We start from the raw sequence: 21964 nt of genomic DNA, 5'->3' as shown, positions 1-21964 counted from the left end.
GGAGTAAGTTTTCTTCTATTTTTTTCTTTTATTTTCTCTGTAACCTATGGTCTAAAATTTTCCTCTTTCATGGGTGTTCTTCTAACCCATTTAAAAATTTGAGTCTTTTTTCCAACTTAAAATACAAAAAAGATACAAAAAGAAAAAAGGAAATTTGCAACAATAACACTGCTATTCGGAGGCTGGAAGGTTTGTGTATTGGAAATGGAACACTTTTTTTCTTCACTGATTGTTTTGATTGGCACTACAAGGTCTCACTGCTTGGTTATAGAGAGTGATAAGAAGAGAAGCATACAGATGTCCCTTTGAAGTATATCTTTAACCAGATAAAAGTGAAAACAAAACATTCACATTTTGATGAATCTATGCTTAATTTTATTAACCTTCCAAACTAGAGCAGCTGTGTTTGTTAGCTGGAGATAATGCACAATTTCAAAAGCAAACAGAAATTTTAAGCTTGCAAAAGATATTTTCAGAAATACAGAAATTATCAAATATTTATGAGAGGATAGAGAAGGAGCTGGAAGACTTAGAGCACATAACAGCAAAATATGATGAAGAAGTTTAGAATGCTTATCAAATGGAAAACGTGGTGGTTAAAACCCCAAAAATCAAAGTGGAAAATGAATATAGAGAGATTAAATTTGTTGATATTTATGGTGATTGGTTTGTCCCTGAAAATGGAAAGAGTGGAATACGGAAAGAGGAATTAAATGAAGGGGAAATTTATCCCAGAGGGCAAGATACAGAAGAAGAAACCAAAGAATCTATGGATTTAAAGAGAGAAATTTCATTAGCAATAGCATTGATAACACTACTGACAATCAAAAATAAGCTGACTAAGGAAACAGAAGAAAGGCATCAAGATTACATGAGAGATCTTATAAGCAAGGAGTTGCTAAGAGGAGTCCATACAAAGTTGATCAAGGAGATGATTAGAGGACTGGCACCACAAATGGCAGAGGATATGAAACTGTTTTGCTATTGGAAAGATACAGATTGATAGATGGTAAAATATAATTTAAAGCTAGTTAATTGAAATTTATTGACAATAGATATAATTTAAATAAATAATTGATAATGTTACTAATGTATACAATGTGTAGTGTTATGATGAGTATAATTGAATATGTATATTGAATGGTACCCATGTAAGGAAGATTAGAAATCCCTTTGGATTATACATAAAAGTTAATTAAAAAAGAACCAAGTTAGATACAGTTAAAGTTTGGTTATTAGGGGGAAAATGTTATGATACAGGATATAGTCAAATAAAGGAGGGATAAGAATAACAATGTATATACAGATATGGGTATAACATAAGGAATGGATGCAAATTTTAAACAGTGATTTGGAAAGAGGATTAGAAAACTTTGTTATGAAATATTATGGATGTTTAGCTAGAATAGGACATAAGGATTTAGTATTAGTGGAGGATTTTAGAAATAGTAATTGAAAGGCCAGTATGTTGTTATGTATTAAATTTTGGTATATTTTATGATGAAGGATGCTTAAACAATTATAGTCAAATGAAAATGGAGATATGATGATGGTGACATGTATAAATATTTGAGTTAAAATGCTTGAGTTAATATGAATTATGTTTGTTGACTGTGGAAGAGATGCACAAAAGTCTTTTTGTAACCAACTGATACACTTTCTACATCATGTAAAGAAGGATGTTGTGTTTGTTTTAAATAAAAAATAAAAAAATCCTTTAAAAATATGGAAATAATGTAGTAGAGGGTAAATGACCAGTATATAAAATATCAAGAAATAGATATTTATTGGGGATTTAAGGTTTGAATTAAAGAGTAACTTATGTTTAACATTTTCCTCACTCTATTGAGAAGGCAGGGGAATTTATTTTGATCCATAATTTAAAGCAAATTGAATAATCTGAATTTATAGGCCTTATATCCTTCACTTCTTGCAAATTTGCAATAGTAATATGTTTATTTTGAAGAATGTGGTGGCTAGGTGACATAAGTAGAAAAATATTTTACATTTGTTTTAAATGAAGGGAAATTAGCTGAATATACATGATTATAAATATTTAAAGCTACAAATGAATCTGATTAGAACTGTATCATCCCACTGTTTTTTTCTTAATTTTGTAATCTTCCTCCAAGAAGATTAATCCCACTGCACTTTTTTTCAGTTAAATTTTATCACTTTCATTTCAAACATCTTTAGTCCTCTCTATACATAGTATTATGAAGCACAAGTTGGTGAGAAAAGGACGGTGAGGCATAATAGGCAATTTCTTGGACAGAACATCCAGTTACACAATAGTTGTCACATGTTGGATTGCATCTGGCCCTGAGGTGATATTCTTCCCCCAAGATATATTATATAGTAGTAGTAGTAGTAGTAGTAGTAGTAGTAGTAGTAGTAGTAGTGGTAGTGGTAGTGGTAGTGGTAGTGGTAGTGGTAGTGGTAGTGGCAGTGGCAGTGGCAGTGGCAGTAGCAGTAGCAGTAGCAGTAGCAGTAGCAGTAGCAGTAGCAGTATGCATTGAGAGGATGAATACTAAATTAGTAGAATATCTAGATCATTTGCTATATTTCTTGTTCTTAAACTTTAAACGTTAATTTCAGTCATTACTGCATTGTTATTATAACAATGTCTCCTCTCTCCCCCCCCCCATGTCTTCTTATTAAAAAAATATTGGGGGAGATTTTTTTTTCTACTGAAATTATAATTAATTGGCTGCACAAATTATGTGCACATTCAAAATAGACAAATGTATCCCCATGTGAGCAATCAAGAACTTTATTTCATAGATTGTTCATTTTTCCCTAATGGTAAGATATAATGTTTTGTAAACTAATCACATTTTTGCGAAGATACAAATCATTCTGGATGTATTTTACAATGAAGGTTGATTACTTGCATCCTTTCTAATTACAGACAACTGATTTTTTTTTCTCCAGCCATTTTATCTTCAATGATCTTTCTTTATATGTTAGTAGGAAAAAGATCTCATCAAGGTATGGACTGTCTTAACTATGTAGCAGATATACACATTAATGACTTGAAATTCATTCATTTCAGAGGATTTGGCTTGATGTTTCGTTCATCTACTCTTCAGTAATATACAAGTATGTATTTTCTGTGAGACATAATGATTAATCTATGTAGGTGAAAAATGGCTGGGATAAAATCATTAGTCATGATAATATTCTAAATATAACAGAAACAGAATATTTGAAAAGCTCTGGGTATTCCATAGAATTGGACAAATGACAGAAGTTGTGGGACAGAAACTATAAATTGACAACATCCACTGCATACAAAGAAAATCTATACAAAATGTTTTAGAGATTACATTCCTCCCCAGCAAGATTAGTTAGAATTTTAAGAACATGTGTAACCATGTCTGAAAGAAAGAAAAAAAACATTGGACCAAAATACACACCTGGCTAGAAAAAATGATAAAGGAACCAAAAACATTTCTGTTGGGCATCATACCAGAGAAATACAGTAAAATAAATACATATTTAATAATACATATATTAACAGCAGCCAGAATTATGTTTGCACAACATTGGAAGGGCAAGGTGATCCCCACAGAAGAAAAGATAATAACAAAAAATTTAGAATGTGCAGAAATGAATAAACTAACCTTTGAAATTAAAAAAAAAGGAAGACACTGAATATTTTGAAGTATGGGGTCTGTTCTATCAATAGTTAAATAAGAGAAACAGGAGTTAGAACTTCAACAATTATAAAAGAAAAATAAATTTTATTATTAGAGTTGTTTGCTGTAACTAATGAATTGTTTATTAATTGTGATTTGTATTAAAATTACTCTGTATTAATATTATGAGGAAAAAACAGTTATGAGATTACCATTAGAGAATACTATTATTATTATTATTATTACTATGATAAATATTACTCAAAAGAATTGTAATCAGACAACACACTGTTTATATGAGTTTTGAACATATTGCTCTTTTTATTTATATTAATATAATAAAAAGGAAAATAATGTTACTGAAAAAAGCAAATAAGTATAAATAAAAATCTAGCCAAATGAAAAACAAAATATTTTAAATACCTTAAAATGCATTCGACATTGTAAGAAATTTCACGAGATCTTATATATCCCTTCAAAATTTGCTGATGGGAGAATATCAAAGCGAGTGAAGTTGAAAACTCTCCAGTATTTTGGGAAAATGAATTAAGATATTATGTTGCTTATGAAATATATACAAAATGACTAACCAAAAGAAAAAAAAATAAAAATAAAATCTGAGAAGCCTGACTAAAGGATCTGCCTTATAAATTTTCCTGATAGATAAAAGAACTGACAAGAAAACAAATATTTTATTTAATGGTAATGATTTCAATCACAAAATTACTATTTATCATCCCAGACCAATTACAGTAATTTATTATGTCTAGAGTGTTTGTGTTTGTTTGTTTGTGTGTGTGTGTGTGTGTGTGTGTGTGTGTGTGTGTTGCATTTGTGCTGATAAATAAATAAAGGGAGACTAGTATAGATCTATTTCAAGCTATTTAGCTCTCATCAGCTAGCCATATCCTTACTGGGAATTGAACCTGGGCTGTGTTACTTATCAGGCAATTGTATTAGCCACTAAGCCATAGGCTCTCTTCTTTTATCAGGTAAGCCAGGGAAATAGGTATGTATTGTGTCACAACCCCTGGTATGCCCAAATATAGGAGGGAGCATACTGCTTCCCTTTTCTTTCAGACAGAAAAGCCTTTTTTTTAGCTGATAAAGGAGGAAGGATTCTGAGAAGAAGAAACTTGGAAATATGAGATAACAGTTGACAGGTATGATGATTCATCCCCAAAATTGTAGGCCATAATCCCACAGGAGAGATTTGAAAACAAGAATGAGCATCTGATGACCCTTGTACAACATGAATAGCCTAGATCGATCATATTGCAAAAATCTTATTATTTCCATGTTTTCCTTCCTCTCTTTTAAGAAAACAGTAATGGAATTTCATCATATTCTTGTTTTTTTTCCATTCTTAGAGATTTATCACTATGATAAGTAACCTATTGCCAGAACCTACAACAATAATTTCCTAAGAGGTCTTATTTTGGGGAGTGATAATTTGTGGCATATCACAACAGCTAGAAATGTCAATTTTTTTCAGAGGCAGAAACTGTGGATGGAACGTTGAACAGGCAATCTGTACTGAACATATGAAGGGACATTTGAAATGACAGATAATACTAGAATTTGGTGACCTAAATCTTGCAATTTGGAAAAGGGAATGTAAACTCCAAGGATCATAATTCAATAATCATTTAAGGTACGGCAGTCAAACTCACAGTCCAGGGATTGGATGCATCATGTGCTGGCCCACACCCATTTTAATGAAGCAGAAAAAAGTTTCAATATGTCACCTGATGCCGCCGTAATGATGTGAGTTTGACACCATAGAATTCAGGAGGCCACTGCTATTTCTTTTTCTTTTTTTGTCATTGTTATAGTATGCATGTATGATAGTCAGAATCAAGTTTATATTTTATAAACTTAACTCTGCCTGGATGTCCCAAAGATGTTTTTTTTCATGAGGCAACTGAGCTTTCTGCTTTTTCTTTGAAGACGTTTCACTTATCAACCAAGAAGTTTCTTCAATTCTGTCAACATCTTCAAAAAGCTCAGAAAGTCAAGTTTCCTCTTGAGAAAGCACTTTTGGAACAACCATGCCCTGGATTACTGAGAATTTCCATAGATACTCTGCCTTGATAGTTTTGCCACTGAAGCTAGGTCACTGTGGCTCAATAAATAAAATTGTATCTGCTGTCATACTCAGAAGTTGGATTTAGTTTGGGTAGATAAGTATGTAATGTACTTAGCTAAATATAACTCATTAACATCTGATTTATCTGGCATAATCTTTTTCCCTCTTTTTAGTGATGGAGAACCAAACAGAGGTGAGTGAATTCATCTTAATGGGACTGACAAATCTCTTCAAGCTTTACAATGTATTGTTTTCAGTCTTCCTGCTGTTATACTTGGCCACATTATTAGGGAATGGTGCTATAATTATTGTTATTTTATGTGAATCACATCTTCAAACTCCCATGTATTTTTTCCTTGGAAATCTCTCCTGCCTTGACATCTTCTATTCCACAGTTACTGTTCCCAAAATGCTAGCTGGATTTCTTTCCAATCTGCCCATTATTTCTTTCAAGGGCTGCATAACCCAGCTGCATTTTTTCCATTTCTTGGGTAGCAGTGAAGTCATTCTCCTTGGAGTCATGGCCTATGACCGCTATGTTGCAATATGCAATCCTTTGCGTTACACTCTCATCATGAGAAAAGAAGTTTGTGTGTTAATGGCAGCAGCTACCTGGTGCACTGGATTTTTCCATGCCTTAATGCATGCAGTGGTGACTGCTCGTCTTCCCTTCTGTGGACCAAATCACATTGAACACTTTTTCTGTGACATCAAGCCTTTGTTGAAACTGGTCTGTGGTAGCACACACCTCAACCTAATGCTCCTCAGTACTGTGACCAGTTTTGTTGCTATGACCCCTTTTATTATCACAATAATTTCCTATCTCTACATTATCACATTCCTTCTCTTCAAAATACAGTCCCAGAGTGGTCGGCAAAAAGCTTTCTCCACCTGTGGATCCCATCTGATTGTGGTGGCTTTACTTTATGTTCCTGTGCTGTTTAATTACATGCTTCCCACTGTGGGTGCCCCATCAGAACGGGAGATGATATTAACCCTCATATACAGTGCAGTTACTCCAGTTTTAAACCCACTTATCTATACATTAAGAAATCAAGAGGTTAAAATGGCAATGAAAAAAGTTGTTAAGAAGAAGATTTTCAGTTTCTCATGAAAACAAAAAAATGGAATGATATCCTATCAATAATCTGTGAATTTCACAAATGAAATTTCAAATTTGCCAAAACTGGCATTATTTCAATCTGTTCAATTGATTGATTGATTGATTGATATTATTACATAAATCCACCCAGAGTTGCTTCAATATGAAATGGGCAGCAAAAAAAATTAATAAATAAATAGTCATCCCACCATGTTTTTTTAACATTTTATACTGCAAAAATAATTGAGGTGACATTGAGATAATAGGTTCTTTAGAAGAAAGAATGAGTAAATCTCAGCAGTGAGCTTTTCTGTTTATGGGTAAAGTTGTTCATGATCCCAGTAGTATTTCTATAAATTGATCTGTAAACAATTCTGCATCTCTCATAACCTCTTAATTCTTGTTTATTTATTGGATGAAAATCATTTGAATCAAGTATGATGTGAAAGACTGATCTGCAAGCATCATATTAATGTACAATATTATTTGTTTTATAATAATAATCAAGTGGCACAACCATAAATGCACCTTACTGATCTCAATATGACTTATGTCCCCCCCCTCCCAAATTAAACAAAGTTAAATGTTTAAATTTCACTCCCTTGAAAAATTCTTTCAGCTCTTTTGAAAATCTTGCTGATGAACTATTAAAACAGTGTTTCTGGCTGGGGAATTCTGGGAGTTGAAGTCTACAGAACTTGAAGTCATCAAGGTTGAGAAACACTGCATTAGAATGTCATCTATAAATTTGATTGAATAAAAATATGTGCCAATGTCTGTTAGCTAACTGGTTCCCCAGAAATACACTTATCTTGACATGTGTCCCAGTTGAAAGGGGGGGTCTGGAATTTAGGATATAGTGTGAAAACTGATTTCAGAAATTATTGTTTAAAGAAAAAAATATTTGTCATTTCATGTTCTTTCATTTTAAAGTGTAAAATAATTCAGAATGTCTATGATTTCCTAATAGATATATTCCAGCCCCACTTGAAATGGAGTGCATGGTGTGTTTTTAAATCTATCTTTTCTTTCCTCTTTTTCTTTTGATTTGTTTGTATTGTTAGCCACCCGGAGTCCTACGGGATTGGGCGGCATACAAATATTATTAAACTTCTAAACTTCTAAACTTCCAAACACAAATGGAAACAGTATTTTTCTGCCTTTACATTAAGTGCTTGTATGTGTAAACACATTACTTTTCTTCAGGTCAGAAAATGTATTTTTAGTTCTTCTGTTTTAGTTACATGCAGATAACTGCTGAATGTAAGATTCGGTTTGCGTGGTTTTTATTCTGAAAATCCAATAAAAGTCAATACCCTGTTTATTTAAACCAGCATCTTGAATTGGGTCCAGAAGCAAATTAGTAACCAATGTTTCTTATAGGGCAGAGACATAAGCTGCATACCTTTAGAGGTACACATCCTCATGCTGCTGCATTCTGTACCAGCTGAAGCTTTCATATGTACTTCAAAGGTAGCCCATATAGAGTACACTATAGTAGTCCATTCAGGAGATGATCATAGCATGAATAACGGTGAGAAAAGCCTTGTGATCCAGGAATGGGCACAACTGGAATACAAGAGAAGTTATGCAAAGCTCTCCTTATTATGGCTTCCATCTGCTCCTCAGGCAGGAGTTTTGAATCCATAAGTACTCCCAGGTTGGGCATCTAGTCTGTTTGGGAAAATGCCACCCCATCCAATATCAAAGATGGTTAACTCTCAGATTTGTCAGGCCTTAAAACTTCTAGCCATTCAGTCTTGCCCAGGTTCAGGCAAGTTGCCTGTTGTTCCGTATCTAGAATCCTACATTCTACATGACAGGATGTCTGTAGCATTGCTATATCACTTTTAGGAGCTCAGAGATATAATTGAGTCTTATCAGTCTATGGATGATAGTTCACCCATAATGATAGATGAGCAGCTTGATGTAGATGTTAAACAGGTCAAATAGAACCATGATGAAGACACTACCCACAATCTATTCCTGCCAGAGATGATTCAAAACTGTAAATAAGGCTGTTTCCTTTTATGTCCAGGCATATAATTTGACAGAAAGGCATCCAGATAATTTGCTTCATCTAGGGTTCACTGAAACTTCTGCATGACTTCCTTTAACTTCCTTAGAAAAAGGAGATTGGACACTGGGTGAAAATTTTCCATTAGGGTATAATTCTGTAATGCCTTCTCAAGAAGGGAAATGAACCTATGTCTCAGAAAAACTGTCTCTTTCAAAGATGAATTATTAATTTCCAGAACTCAATCACATGTCCCCTTCAAGGCTGCAAGCTAGGAAGGAGAGACATGATTCTAGGGGCAGGTGATATGGTTTGCAGTCAGGAGGACCTCGTTCACTTCCTGAGGCCCAACAGATTCAAACCATTCCCATGTAGCAGGGTAAGACTATGCATATATCTTCACTGGAATTCAACTAAACTGGTATCTAACTGGGAATGAATTTGAGCAGTTTTGTCCAACAGATGCTATGAAAATTTATCTTCCTGGCCTTGCATGTGTATCTCTGAGTTCCCCTTGTTCAAATGATCTTGGGTCACAAAAAGCAAGGCCAGCAGACAGCAATCTGTAGACAAAATAAGGATAGAGTATATAGTTACTTTGCCATCATTACGATCACAGGATGGGCATTAGTAGCTGCTCTCACCCATGCTTAGTTATGTTCATCCTTTATTGACTTCAGGAATGCTTTAAACATCTCTTCTCCCATTTCATCTCCTTCTGCAATTTGGTAAATCATGGAAAGCAATGGAATCCATAGCAAAGGAAGTCATACAGGAACAATCTGATTAAAGGCCACTGTCACCCTCAAAACAAAACCTTCTAGATCATACAGATCATTAGGAACAACCTCCAGTTCTATTTGGAATCTTTCCAGGTCATTCAATCATCAGGCAGAGACAATCAAATTGATCCCATATGTACAAGGCATGAGATGGATCACATGGTTCCCACAATATGAGCACACCAATGCAAGGGAGTCATAAACAGTTCTCTTTGATCCAGACCACTTTGCTACTGCTTTGACAAAAAAATCCAGATCAAGTGTGTGACCACTATCCCAGTCTCCCAGAAAAAAACAGGTTGAAATCCCCCAGGAAACATAAGTCTGGGAATTCCATTGCCCATCCTGAAGCAGAATCAAGGACTTCAAACAGGAAGGTTCCATTCAGCAAAGAGGCTGGAACCATAAAGTCCAACTTAAGGAATGTTGCCAGCTTATTAGATCACAAGGACCTTAGTTATAGAAAAGCTAATTTGTAGAATGTTGCTGGATAGCAGGATAAATTTGGATACCCACTTTAAACTGTACTTGATATCTATATCTAGTTCTCCTTTGCCTGGAAAACAGCCTGTTATCAGGTTCTGGTCCAAAGTAATGAAAAACAAGAAAACACATTTCTGGCTTGAAAGGTTTTATCTCCCTCACATAAGCCCAGCACGAACTGACATTCTTCAACTGAAGTATATAGTTAGGACTAACATCCTTTCCCTCCCCACAATTTGAATCTTCCCTTAGCCACGCCCATCCTTCCCATGCATGCCTCACCCTTCACTCTTCTACAAGCCATGTTATTCTATAGCCAGGGAAGTCAGCAGATTTCAATTGCCAGTTACACCCAGCGTGCATGCAGACTTGTTTCCGTTCACATTTTCAGCCACCTCTCATCTGTTTGGCAGTGATGTCAGCCTCGGCAACAGTTCAGCTGGGGCTTTCTTGTCTTTTCCCATCCAGCCGGTGGTTTGGCTTGGGTTTTGTGGTCCGTTAGGTTCATCATGTAGCCCCAGTAGTCTGCTTGGTTTAGGGTGCAGTGGGTGTGGCATTCTCAGGTCTCTGCAAGACAGGCATTCCTGGCTCCTTCGTTCCATGCCAGAATAGCAGCCCCAGGTCATCAGGAACTCCAGGGCTGACTGTTGTATTAAGGACATGTCTGATTTTTTTTTAACATGATCTTTATACATTGTGGATTTTCATTCATCCCTCATCTTTAATACTACTTAAAATGTTAATTTCAATCCTCACCTAATTATATATTAAAACACACTTTCTTACATATATTATTAAGTATATAAAAATAATAATACCTCTATTCAAATACCTTGGGAAACAATTTTATACATTAATGTTAATTAGTTACATAATTTGTGTGCATACACTCACTCAATACTTTTTTCCCTGCATGGGCAATCAAGAACTGGTTCATGAATTGTTTATTTTTCCCTAGTGGGAGGAAACGATGCTTTATAAGATAGGCACATATTGCAAAAGTAAAATCATTTGAGATGCATTCTGCAAGAGAAGCTGATTACTTGCATCCCTTCTACTTACATTCTGTTAGTGTTTTTGACCCTTGGGCTATTTTATTTTCAGTTACAATTTCCTCACAGTGAGAGCCAATTGATGATGTTGTTAAGGCAGTTGGCTAGAAACCAAGATTTCAGGGACTACTACTAGACCTACCTTAAGCACAAAATAACTTGGATAGTCTTGAGCGAGTCATTTTCTTTCAGCCTGGGAAAGGAAGCAATAGCCAACCACTTCTGAAAAACCTTTACAAGAAAATTTCAGGGACATATCCAGGACATATCTGAGAAGTGGACATAACTGAACAGAAGTTAAAAAAAATCCTCATATTTTAGTGGAAAAGCGGTCTCATCCAGGTTCGAACTTCCCAAATATTTAACAGATATATAACTTAGAATTGACATTTGATTTAGGGGATTTCTGTTTGACACATTTCATTTGTTGTTTCTTTTCATGGCAATGTGCAAATACTGCAATATACAAATGTGCCCTAGGAGGCAGGCAATCATTTAATAAATCTGAAACATGAAAAAATAGAATACTTACCATGATGATACAATAACACTTAAGACACATTAACCATGAGAGTTAATATGTAAATATTATCTATTGACTGCTTGTTCCAAATAAGATTTTTGAAGATTCTAACTGAAGACTAAATGAAAACTTTCAGAAAGCAAAGATTCATTCATTGATTGTCTGTGACCAATATTTAAAAGAGGATGAGATAAAAAACAAATACAATATAAAATAATGTAATAAAAAAGAAATAACATAAATGTTTTATAGAAAAGCCTGAAGCAATTACCAATGTAAAAAAGGGGTTAGACTTCTTCAAGACATGATTATTCTAAAAAGTTAGCCATTTTGGTAATAGTCAAAAGTTGTTTCCCTAGGGCAGTAATGAGATTTGAGATGAAAGCAGAAGGACCATGGTAATGGCTTATTTGCTATTTTGTGTGTGTGTGTGTGTGTGTGTGTGTGTGTGTGTGTGTGTGTGTGTTTGTATGTGTGTGTGTGTGTGTGTAAATTCTGGTTTAGCAGAAATTTCAAACATATTGTTAAAATGTAACAATAGTGTAAATACAGTTTTATCCTGTTTTGCATGATTTTATTAATTACCCCAAATTTTCTACAGCCTTATTGTTATTTTCTTTGTCTTTTTATTCTTTTATGTGTATCTTGTAAGTATCTCATTTACTTTGTCATTTTATCCTTCCTTTTTAGTGATGGAGAACCAAACAGAGGTGAGAGAATTCTACTTAATAGGTTTGACTAACCTCTTTAAACATCAAAATCTTCTATTTACAATTTTCCTGCTGTTGTACCTGGCCATATTGGTGGGGAATGGTATGATTATTATTTTAATCTTAACAGAACCACATCTCCACACTCCCATGTATTTTTTTCTTGGAAATCTTTCCTGCCTTGACATCTTCTTCTCTACTGTTACTGTGCCAAAGATGCTAGCAGGATTTCTAACAGAGCTGCACATAATTTCTTTTAAGGGCTGCATGGTCCAGCTGCATTTTTTCCACTTCTTGGGAAGTAGTGAAGGCATTCTCCTTGCAGTTATGGCTTATGACCGCTACGTTGCAATATGCAACCCTTTGCGTTACACTTTCATCATGAGAAAAGAGGTTTGTGTGTTAATGACAGCAGCTGCCTGGTGCACTGGATTTTTCCATGCCTTAATGCATGCAGTGGTGACTGCTCGTCTTCCCTTCTGTGGACCAAATCGTATTGAACACTTTTTCTGTGACATCAAGCCTTTGTTGAAACTGGCCTGTGGTAGCAAATACCTCAACCTCATGCTCCTCAGCACTGTGACCAGTTGTATTGTTATGAGCCCATTTGCCTTCATAGTTCTTTCCTATCTTTATATTATTACCTTTCTGCTTTTAAAAATACAGTCCCGGAGTGGTTGGCAAAAAGCCTTCTCCACTTGTGGGTCACACTTGATTGTGGTGGCTTTACTTTATGTTCCTGTGTTGTCCAATTACATGCTTCCCAATGTGAGTACCTCATCAGAACAGGACATGATAGTAACCCTCATATATAGTGCAGTTATCCCAGTTTTAAACCCACTTATTTATACACTGAGAAATCAGGAAGTTAGAAGAACAATGAAAAAGATTAAGGATAAAAAAAGAGTAACTTTCTTGTGAATTAAAATGCTGGAAATATACTGCATCCATTATACTTTTTTCTCAGAAGTAGAAGTTTTCTTCCAACTGACATTCCCTATCTATTTGAATGAAATCTGCAATTTTGCTTTAAAGAAAATTACCAGTGTTTATTATAGAATTATTTCCTAAGGACACTTTTGCCATGTCACCTTTATATTTGTTTTAGCTTCAGAAAAATGTTAGCTTCTGGATCTTAAACATATGGATTGGAGGCAAGTCCCGTAAAACATTAAATTTGTAGCTTTTTTCCCTTTTGCACAAAAATGGTCATGGAAACTGATTTGGAAATAATTATAAAATTATTATAAAATCTGACATTGCCATCTGAGATCAGATTGTCATTCCTTTATGTTCTCACATTTTAAAATGTAAAGTCTAAATAGAATTTTAAATGATTTCCTTGTTCACCTACAAGGAATTCCAAATCCAAGTTGCTTTAAACTTTTTGCACTGTTTAATTAAATGCTTGCCTCTGGGAGTACATCATTATAAAGGGAGATAATATTAACTTTCATATATAGTGCCATTGCACCAGTTTTGAACCCATTTATTTATATACTGAGAAATCAGGAAGTTAAAATGACAATGAGAAAAAAATCCGGGCAGGAAGATTTTCATATTTTGGTGAAAGAAAAAATGAAAAATCTAATCAATTTTATTTTACTGCCTTTCAATTAAATTTTCATATGTCTAAATCTGTCTCTCTCCTGCATGCTTGGAAATCAGCTTGGAAATGAGATCAGATGGTGGGAAAAAGAAACACTACCAAATAGAGAAGGACTAATATTTTGTAGTATTAGTGTTGTAATAATGTTCAGCTACACTGTCAAGGCAGAAAATAGTAAACTTTCAAGATTGATAACAGGTCTTCAAGATAAATAAAGTCAGGAAACTAACCTGAAAGATTATTTTATAGATATAGGCTATAATGGCTATCTTGAAAGGCACTTCTTTTTTTTCTTTTCTTTCCTCTTCTCTTATAGCAAAGGAAATGAGGAAGCCTGTAGATTTTGCTCTTCAGTGTAGAAAGATCAGAGAGAGAACAAGATATTGATATCATGACAAACCTTGCATGCATACCTTTACCCATCTTGAACATTCTCCACAAAATAAAATTCAACATATAAATTAATTCTTAGGGTAAATCTAAGGTTGTACATCTCCTTGAGTCAGATGATCCAGTCAATTTTCTTGAAGGTTTTGTGAAATGGGTTGGGGTGAAAATGTCTGTTTTAAAGACTTTCAGTAAACTTCCATGTTTCAGAGTCTACTGTTGCTCCATTTCTGCTTCGTCATCCTATATATGCTGCTTCCCTAACATTTTAAGAAACAGGTTGGATATAGATGCATAATTTTATTTTTCCTGAACATATGTGATTATTTCTATTATCTTCAGTGTAATAAAGTCTATCACCACTAATTAAATGCATATGTAAGCTTACCATGAAATAGTAACATTCTCATACATTATGCAATCAGTGGATATATTACACCATTCAGATTAAAACAAATATTCATGAATAGCTTTCTTTGCATCCTGCACCCCTTTGAATTTTCTACTGCATTTTAAAAATAAATATTCATTTGAGATTTTCATTAAACAATTTATTTTGTTTTAAAATTGATTTTTATATATTAGCAGAGCAGAAATTACTAAATGCAGATAAAGTTGGCAAGTTCTAGAATTACAATTATGCAAGTCGCCATGGCATCTGATTTTGAAATCATTTCAACCCTATTGGCATTTCAACCACATTGCATGTTTTATCTACTTTGCCTTTAGGATTATTTTTTTTGACAATGTATAATTTACTTATGGACTTGAGAAGGAGGAAAGAGAAGAGAAATGGTCATTCAGTCCTAGAGAAGTCAAAGCAAAAGAGAGAGACACAGAATACTTTTATCTTGAAATCTTTGTCCTTAAAAAAGGTAGTGAAGATTTTGGACAGTCTTTCGTATTCAATGAATATATCCTAAAACAAGGAAATACTATTATTGAAATTCCTGCTTCTGACCTGGCCTACCATGAAAGGTGGACACTGAATTTAAAACATTTATGAAGTTCTTATGATTTGTAGTGGGACTCATTGTATGTGGCTTCTTATACAAAATGTCCAGAAAAACAAAGGGCTGCAAGATTCACTTAATTCAGAAGTTGAAAGGGGGAAATTGGCCACAAACTAGACTTGTGGTCCCCCTCCTTATTTTTTTCCTTTGAGATATCAATCAAACTCTTTAAAAAAAAATTGCAGGTTGGACTGAGGAATAACACAGAATATCCTGTAGCAAACAATAGATATATTCTCAATGACTATAGTTCACAGATTATTGTAGTAATTTCTAGTCCTTAATATTGCTCTTGATTTTAATTCAACCTTCACAAAGTATAAACTGCAACAAAATCTCCAGTTTTGACTATTAATACAGAACTCATTTGTAATTCTATTTCAATTCTTTGGGGAGAAATATCTTTGCTATTAAACATACAGGTGAATAGTCTTAATTGGTCGATCAAATAGTTTACATTCTCAGGCTCAGAAAACGTATTCCCACAGGCACACACTGCTTTGTGAATTGTTCTGTTTTCCCCAAAAGGCAGCCAATAACGCTTTGTAAACCAAGAATATACTGCAAACATACACACACATATATATATTCTACTAGAAGAACCTATTTTTTGCATTCTCTCAAATGTATGGTTTACCTCTTGATTTTACATTATCCTTACCTTCAATTAGTGATCTTAACTGAGGAAAGGGTGTTATCAAGGTATGAATCATCTGAAAATTTACAAATAGATATCATGTGAAGTATGTTATATAGATCAATTATTCAGAATATCCATTCCGTCATTGAAATACATGGACAGTTCTTCAGTACCTTACAATATCTTTAAATAAATATGTTTAAACAAATGATAAATCTGGTGAAGTGTATAAGAACAGGGGAGAAAGTTCTTCAATATATTATTTAATATACATATTTAAGTTACTTCTGCAGATATCAAGATCACAGCATATTATTTTATCCTCTATGGAAGGTTCAGATTTACAATTTATGTTTAGTGGTGATTTTCAAGTATTAACCTGTTAAAGTGACTTTTTTTTGTTATCTTGGAATTATAAATCAAAAAGTAAAACTAGAAAGTTCCTGTCCTAACCCTAACGTCTACCTATTTCATTTACACATTTTTGATACTTTGAAAAGATATACTAAGCTTTTGACACATCTAATGTCCAAACAAATCAACAATCATACTGTATGGTCTTCAACAATTGAGCCCACAGTAAATTATACCAAAAATTACTCAATATCCTTTTAGGCAACATTCATCATTTAAGAACTTTGAATTTATATTGTTTCATTTTTGGTGGTTATGTTTTCTTCTTAGGCTGTAAGTCGCAGGAGATAATATCAGATGTGTGACGTAGTACCATAGCAGCAAGTTAACACTGGACCAATGAGAAGCATATTGGCACAATTACATTTAATCTTTCAGCTACTGTGATGGACAGAATAATATTCTGAAGCTATAAACATTGCTATTATTTCTAAAGGCCAAAAAAGGAACAAAAATGAGTTCTAAAATATTTTAGCTCAGCAGGTAAAATATCTATATACAAGAAAGGAAATATGTTGTACTTTGATAAAGGAAGAGAGAAGCTAACTAGATGTTATTTTCCTACATTTGATATCTAGAATAGTGGAAGTTTGAAGATCCTGAAATGATGTTTTCTAAATCTGACAAACTTTTAAAACTTATGGCATTAAAATCAGGATGGCAATCTTCTTCATCAGAAATAACCATCAAGATTATACTATCACTGGATGGTCAGATTCATTCTTGTTAACACATTTTAAAGAAGATTTTAAATACAAACAGCAGCCAAGCTATATTATAATCTGTTGCGGTCAACATTGCCAGGAAATGGAGCCCTTCACAAAGTCAATATTCCAGGCCTAGACGCATAGCCAAATTTTCAAGGTCTTTGAAAAGGCTAACAGATTCGTGACCATCCCACTCTTAGGTGGGATGATGTTTCAGAAAGCAGATACCAAGGCAAAAAATGTATTTCTCCTGGTCCCTGCCAATTGACATGCCTTGGGGGATTGGACCTGGAACATGGCCATCCTGCTAGACTAGATTGGATGGTTAGAAATATCTGAAAGAGTACTTTTGCCATTTTACATTTCTTATTGTTTTTGAATTAATAAAGTTGTAGCCTTGATTTATTCTAATACCTACATTGTTTTTCTTTCTACTGTATTCTGAATTTTTGGATAGAAAATTAATGTCTTCTCTTTGTTACTAATGTATACCTTACTAGCCAAACTCATTTACATTTTCTATATCACAATTTCACCTTATTTTTTTTACCTTTTACCTTCAATATCACCCATAGCCTTTTAAAACTGTGAATGGTTATATCTCTCCTATTTTATCACCCTCTGCTTCTTTTTTTAGTAATGGAGAACCAAACAGAGATGAGTGAATTCATCTTGTTGGGCTTGAAAAATGATTTCCAGCTTCAATATATAATATTTTCAATTTTTCTGATGTTGTATATGGCCACATTAGTGGGGAATGGAGCTATTGTCCTTGTAGTCTTAACTGAACCCCATCTTCATACACCCATGTACTTTTTCCTTGGAAATCTTTCCTACCTCGACATTTTCTATTCCACAGTAACTGTTCCAAAGATGCTACAAGGATTTATAATAGAGCTACAAACCATCTCCTTCAATGGCTGCATGGTCCAGCTCTTTTTTTTTCTATTTCTTGGGCAGCAGTGAAGGGATCCTCCTTGGATTCATGGCCTATGATCGGTATGTTGCTATATGCAACCCCTTGCGCTATACTATCATCATGAGAAAAATGGTTTGTGTCTTAATGGCAATAGCTGCCTGGTCTATTGGGTTTTTCCATGCCTTGATGCATGCAGTGATGACTACTCGCCTTTCCTTTTGTGGACGAAATCTAATTGAACACTTTGTCTGTGACATCAAGCCTTTGTTGAAACTGGCCTGTGGCGATACACACCTAAATCTCATGCTTCTCAATATTGTGACCAGCTGTGTTGCTATGGGTCCTTTTATCTTCATACTTTTCTCCTACCTGTACATCATTACTTTCCTTCTCTTTAAAGTGCAGCACCAGCGTGGTTGGCAAAAAGCCTTCTCCACCTGTGGATCCCACTTAACTGTGGTATCTTTACTCTATGGTCCTGTATTGTTTAATTACATGTTTCCCACTGTGGGTACTTCCTCTGAACGAGATGTAATAATAACTCTCATTTATAGTGCAGTTACTCCAGTTTTGAACCCACTTATCTATACACTGAGAAATGAAAAGGTTAAAATGGCAATGAAAAAGATGTTGGTAGCAAGATTTTTATTCATTGATAAACGAAAATGTTGAAAATATATTTCACAATAATTCATGTAACAATTCCAATTGACATTTAGATGAATGGTCTTTAGTCATTCACTGATTTATTCATTTTATTTCAATTGCCACAAATGTTGAAATTCTACCTTTTAACGTTTAACGACTCGTATCTCATTATTCCTATGGTAATAATTTTTGAGGTAATGGTTTGAGCTACTCAGTAAAGGCCTCTGAATGAGCCATCCTGACTGAAAGTGGATTTGAAATGAGTCTCTCTTCATGGTCTAATATTTTCATCACTATCATACATAGACTCCACTATAACACTTGACATTATTTGTCACATTAAATAACATGGATTGGATTTTTAGTTTGACTTTCCTGTCAAATTATTAATAGATAAAATTGCTTTGCAGATGAAAATATAATCTCCAGTAATATAGAGCCCAGGTGGCACAGTGGTTAAATGCAGCACTGCAGGCTACTTCAGCGGACTGCAGTTCTGCAGTTCGGCTGTTCAAATCTCACTGGCTCAGGGTTGACTCAGCCTTCCATCCTTCCGAGGTGGGTAAAATGAGGACCTGGATTGTTGTTGGGGGCAATATGCTGACTCTGTAAACTGCTTAGAGAGGGCTGAAAGCCCTATGAAGTGGTATATAAGTCTAACTGCTATTGCTATATAATAAAAATGTAAGCAGTAGAATCACAATTGCTTCTTGCTGATCACAAACTTTCAAACTTTAATGGAATTTGTATGCCGCCCATTCCCTAGGGACTCTGTGCGGCTCACAACAAGTAAAAACATTTAAAACATTTAAAATTACAGAATTAAAATCAACACAACATATATTTCATCAAATGGGGCTGGAATAATCAACAGCCCCAGGCCTGCCAGAACAGCCAGGTCTTGGTTGCTTTACAAAAGGCCGGGAGAGTGGTGAGGGTCCAGATCTCAGCAGGTAGCTCATTCCACAAGGCCGGTGCAGCTACAGAGAAGGCCCTCCCTTGGAGAGCCACCAACCGGCATTGTCCAGTCGACGGCACCCAGAGGAGGCCCAACCTGTGTGATCGTATTGGTCACTGGGAGGTAAATGGCAGGAGGCGGTCTCTCAGGTAGCCAGGTCCAATACCATGTAGGGCTTTAAAAGTAATGACTAGCACCTTGAAGCTGGTCCGGAGACCAATAGGAAGCCAGTGCAGCTCACGGAGGATAGGTGTAACATGGGTGTACCTTGGTACACCCATTATCGCTCACGCGGCTGCATTCTGGACCAGCTGTAGTCTTCGGACACTCTTCAGGGGCAGCCCCATGTAGAGCGTGTTACAGTAATCCAGTCTTGAGGTGACAAGGGCGTGAGTGACCATTCGAAGTGCCTCCCGGTCCAGATAGGGCTGCAACTGGTGCATCAGGCGAACCTGGGCAAAGGCCCCCCTGGTCACAGCCGACATATGGTGTTCTAACATCAGCTGTTGGTCCAGGAGGACACCCAGATTGCGAGCCCTCTCCGATGGGTGGATAATTTCACCCTCCAGGCTAAGAGGTGAAACATTACCTTTGGGGAAATATATGCAAAAGACATGTCTAAAGCAGCATCATTTGAAATATACCTTTCTTTTCAGAGCCAGTTAGGTGTGGTGGTTAAGGCCCCAGGGTAGAAAGCAGGAGACAATGAGTTCTAGTCCTGCCTTAAAAACCAATTTGGTGATCTTGGGCCAGTCATTTACTCTCAAAGCTGTGGTTCTGGGGAAAATAGGAAGAGAAAGGGTTTTTGGAATTGTCACTGCCTTGAGTTATTAGTAAAAAAAGAATAAAGACAGGATACAAATAAATAAAATCTTGGAGTGCAATTATTTAAATATGAGCCTGTAGTGTGCTGCAACCACCAGAACAGCCAATGAAATCCTAGACTGCATTAACAGAGGGATAGATCACATGAAAAGTTAGTACCAATTTATAGTGCCTTGGTAGGACCACACTTGGAATTACATGTGCTCCAATATTTAAGGGGTGGTAACAAACAAGAGGGGAGCAGTCTATTTTCCAAAACTCCAGAAGATTTTATTTATTTGTATCCTGCCTTTATTCTTTTTTTTACTAATAACTCAAGGCAGTAACAATTCCAAAAACCCTTTCTCTTCCTATTTTCCCCAGAACCACAACCTTGTGAGGTGAGTTAGGCTGAGAGTAAATGACTGACCCAAGATCACCAAATTGGTTTTTAAGGCAGGACTAGAATTTGTATTTGTATTTGTATTTGGTTTATTTGTATGCCGCCCTTCTCCAGGAGGGACTCAGGGCGGCGAACAACTCAGAGGGGAAAGGGAACATAAACAACAGTACACATAATTAAAATACACGAAAATCACACAGCCATACCAGTCGAGAGGGGAGGGAACTCATCAACCCCAGGCCTGCCAGCACAGCCAGCTTTTGACGGCTTTCCGGAAGGCCTGGAGAGAGGTGAGGGTCCGGATCTCCGCGGGGAGTTCATTCCAAAGGGCCGGAGCGGCTACAGAGAAGGCCCTCCCCCGGGTAGTAGCCGGATGGCATTGGCTGGTGGACGGAACCCGGAGGAGGCCGACCCTGTGAGATCTGACAGGTCTTTGGGAGGTAATTGACAGCAGGCGGTCTCTCAAGTACCCAGGTCCAATACCATGAAGGGCTTTATAAGTTACGACTAGCACTTTGAAGTGTATCCAGAGACCAATCGGTAGCCAGTGCAGCTCGCGGAGGATAGGTGTAACGTGGGTGTACCGAGGTGCACCCACAATAGCTTGCACGGCTGCATTCTGGACGAGTTGAAGTCTCTGAATACTCTTCAAAGGCTGCCCCATGTAGAGCGCATTGCAGTAGAACTCATTGTCTCCTGCTTTCTACCCTGGGGCCTTAACCACCACACCTAACTGGCTCTGAAAAGAAAGGTATATTTCAAATGATGCTGCTTTAGACTAAACTAAGGAGAAATTTCTTGACAGTGAGAGCAATTAACCTGTCAAGGTTCTGACCAATGAACCCAACCAATTCAGCATTCCGAGACTTAAAATATTTTATTTCATTTTGTACAGAATTTTGGCACAAATGAAAACAAAACCTACTTTAAGAATTGCCCAAGGTTTCAGTATAATTTAAAAAGTAGATAATTCCCTCCCTTATTTTCACAGGTCACATTATCCAATTAGGTTTTTTGGTATTTCCTTGGCAACTCCTTCTAGTCCCTGGCCAGCACCTATTGG

At 35.7% G+C, this 21964-nt stretch overlaps 2 protein-coding genes and 1 pseudogene across 2 annotated transcripts; all 3 read left to right on the top strand.

The window, feature by feature from the left end:
• The first annotated feature begins 5905 nt into the window (after window positions 1–5905).
• LOC106537653 (olfactory receptor 12D1-like) lies at window positions 5906–6795 on the top strand (annotated as a pseudogene).
• Window positions 6796–12381: 5586 nt separating this feature from the next.
• LOC106537652 (olfactory receptor 12D1-like) lies at window positions 12382–13320 on the top strand. The gene has a single exon (XM_014051844.2). It carries the CDS (start codon window positions 12382–12384, stop codon window positions 13318–13320), a length of 939 nt encoding a protein of 312 aa, XP_013907319.2.
• Window positions 13321–17808: 4488 nt separating this feature from the next.
• LOC106537651 (olfactory receptor 12D2-like) lies at window positions 17809–18760 on the top strand. Its single transcript, XM_014051842.2, is given in 2 exon segments — window positions 17809–18105; window positions 18107–18760. Coding segments are annotated over 2 exon segments (951 nt in total).
• The last annotated feature ends 3204 nt before the right edge of the window (window positions 18761–21964 follow it).

The sequence above is a fragment of the Thamnophis sirtalis genome, unplaced genomic scaffold, assembly GCF_051295495.1.
Source record: "Thamnophis sirtalis isolate CommonGarterSnake01/CBP01778 unplaced genomic scaffold, rThaSir2_p1.2 scaffold_4, whole genome shotgun sequence".
Lineage (NCBI taxonomy): Eukaryota > Metazoa > Chordata > Lepidosauria > Squamata > Natricidae > Thamnophis > Thamnophis sirtalis.
Note: the sequence above shows the minus strand (reverse complement) of the source record. Positions and strands in the feature narration are given on the sequence as shown.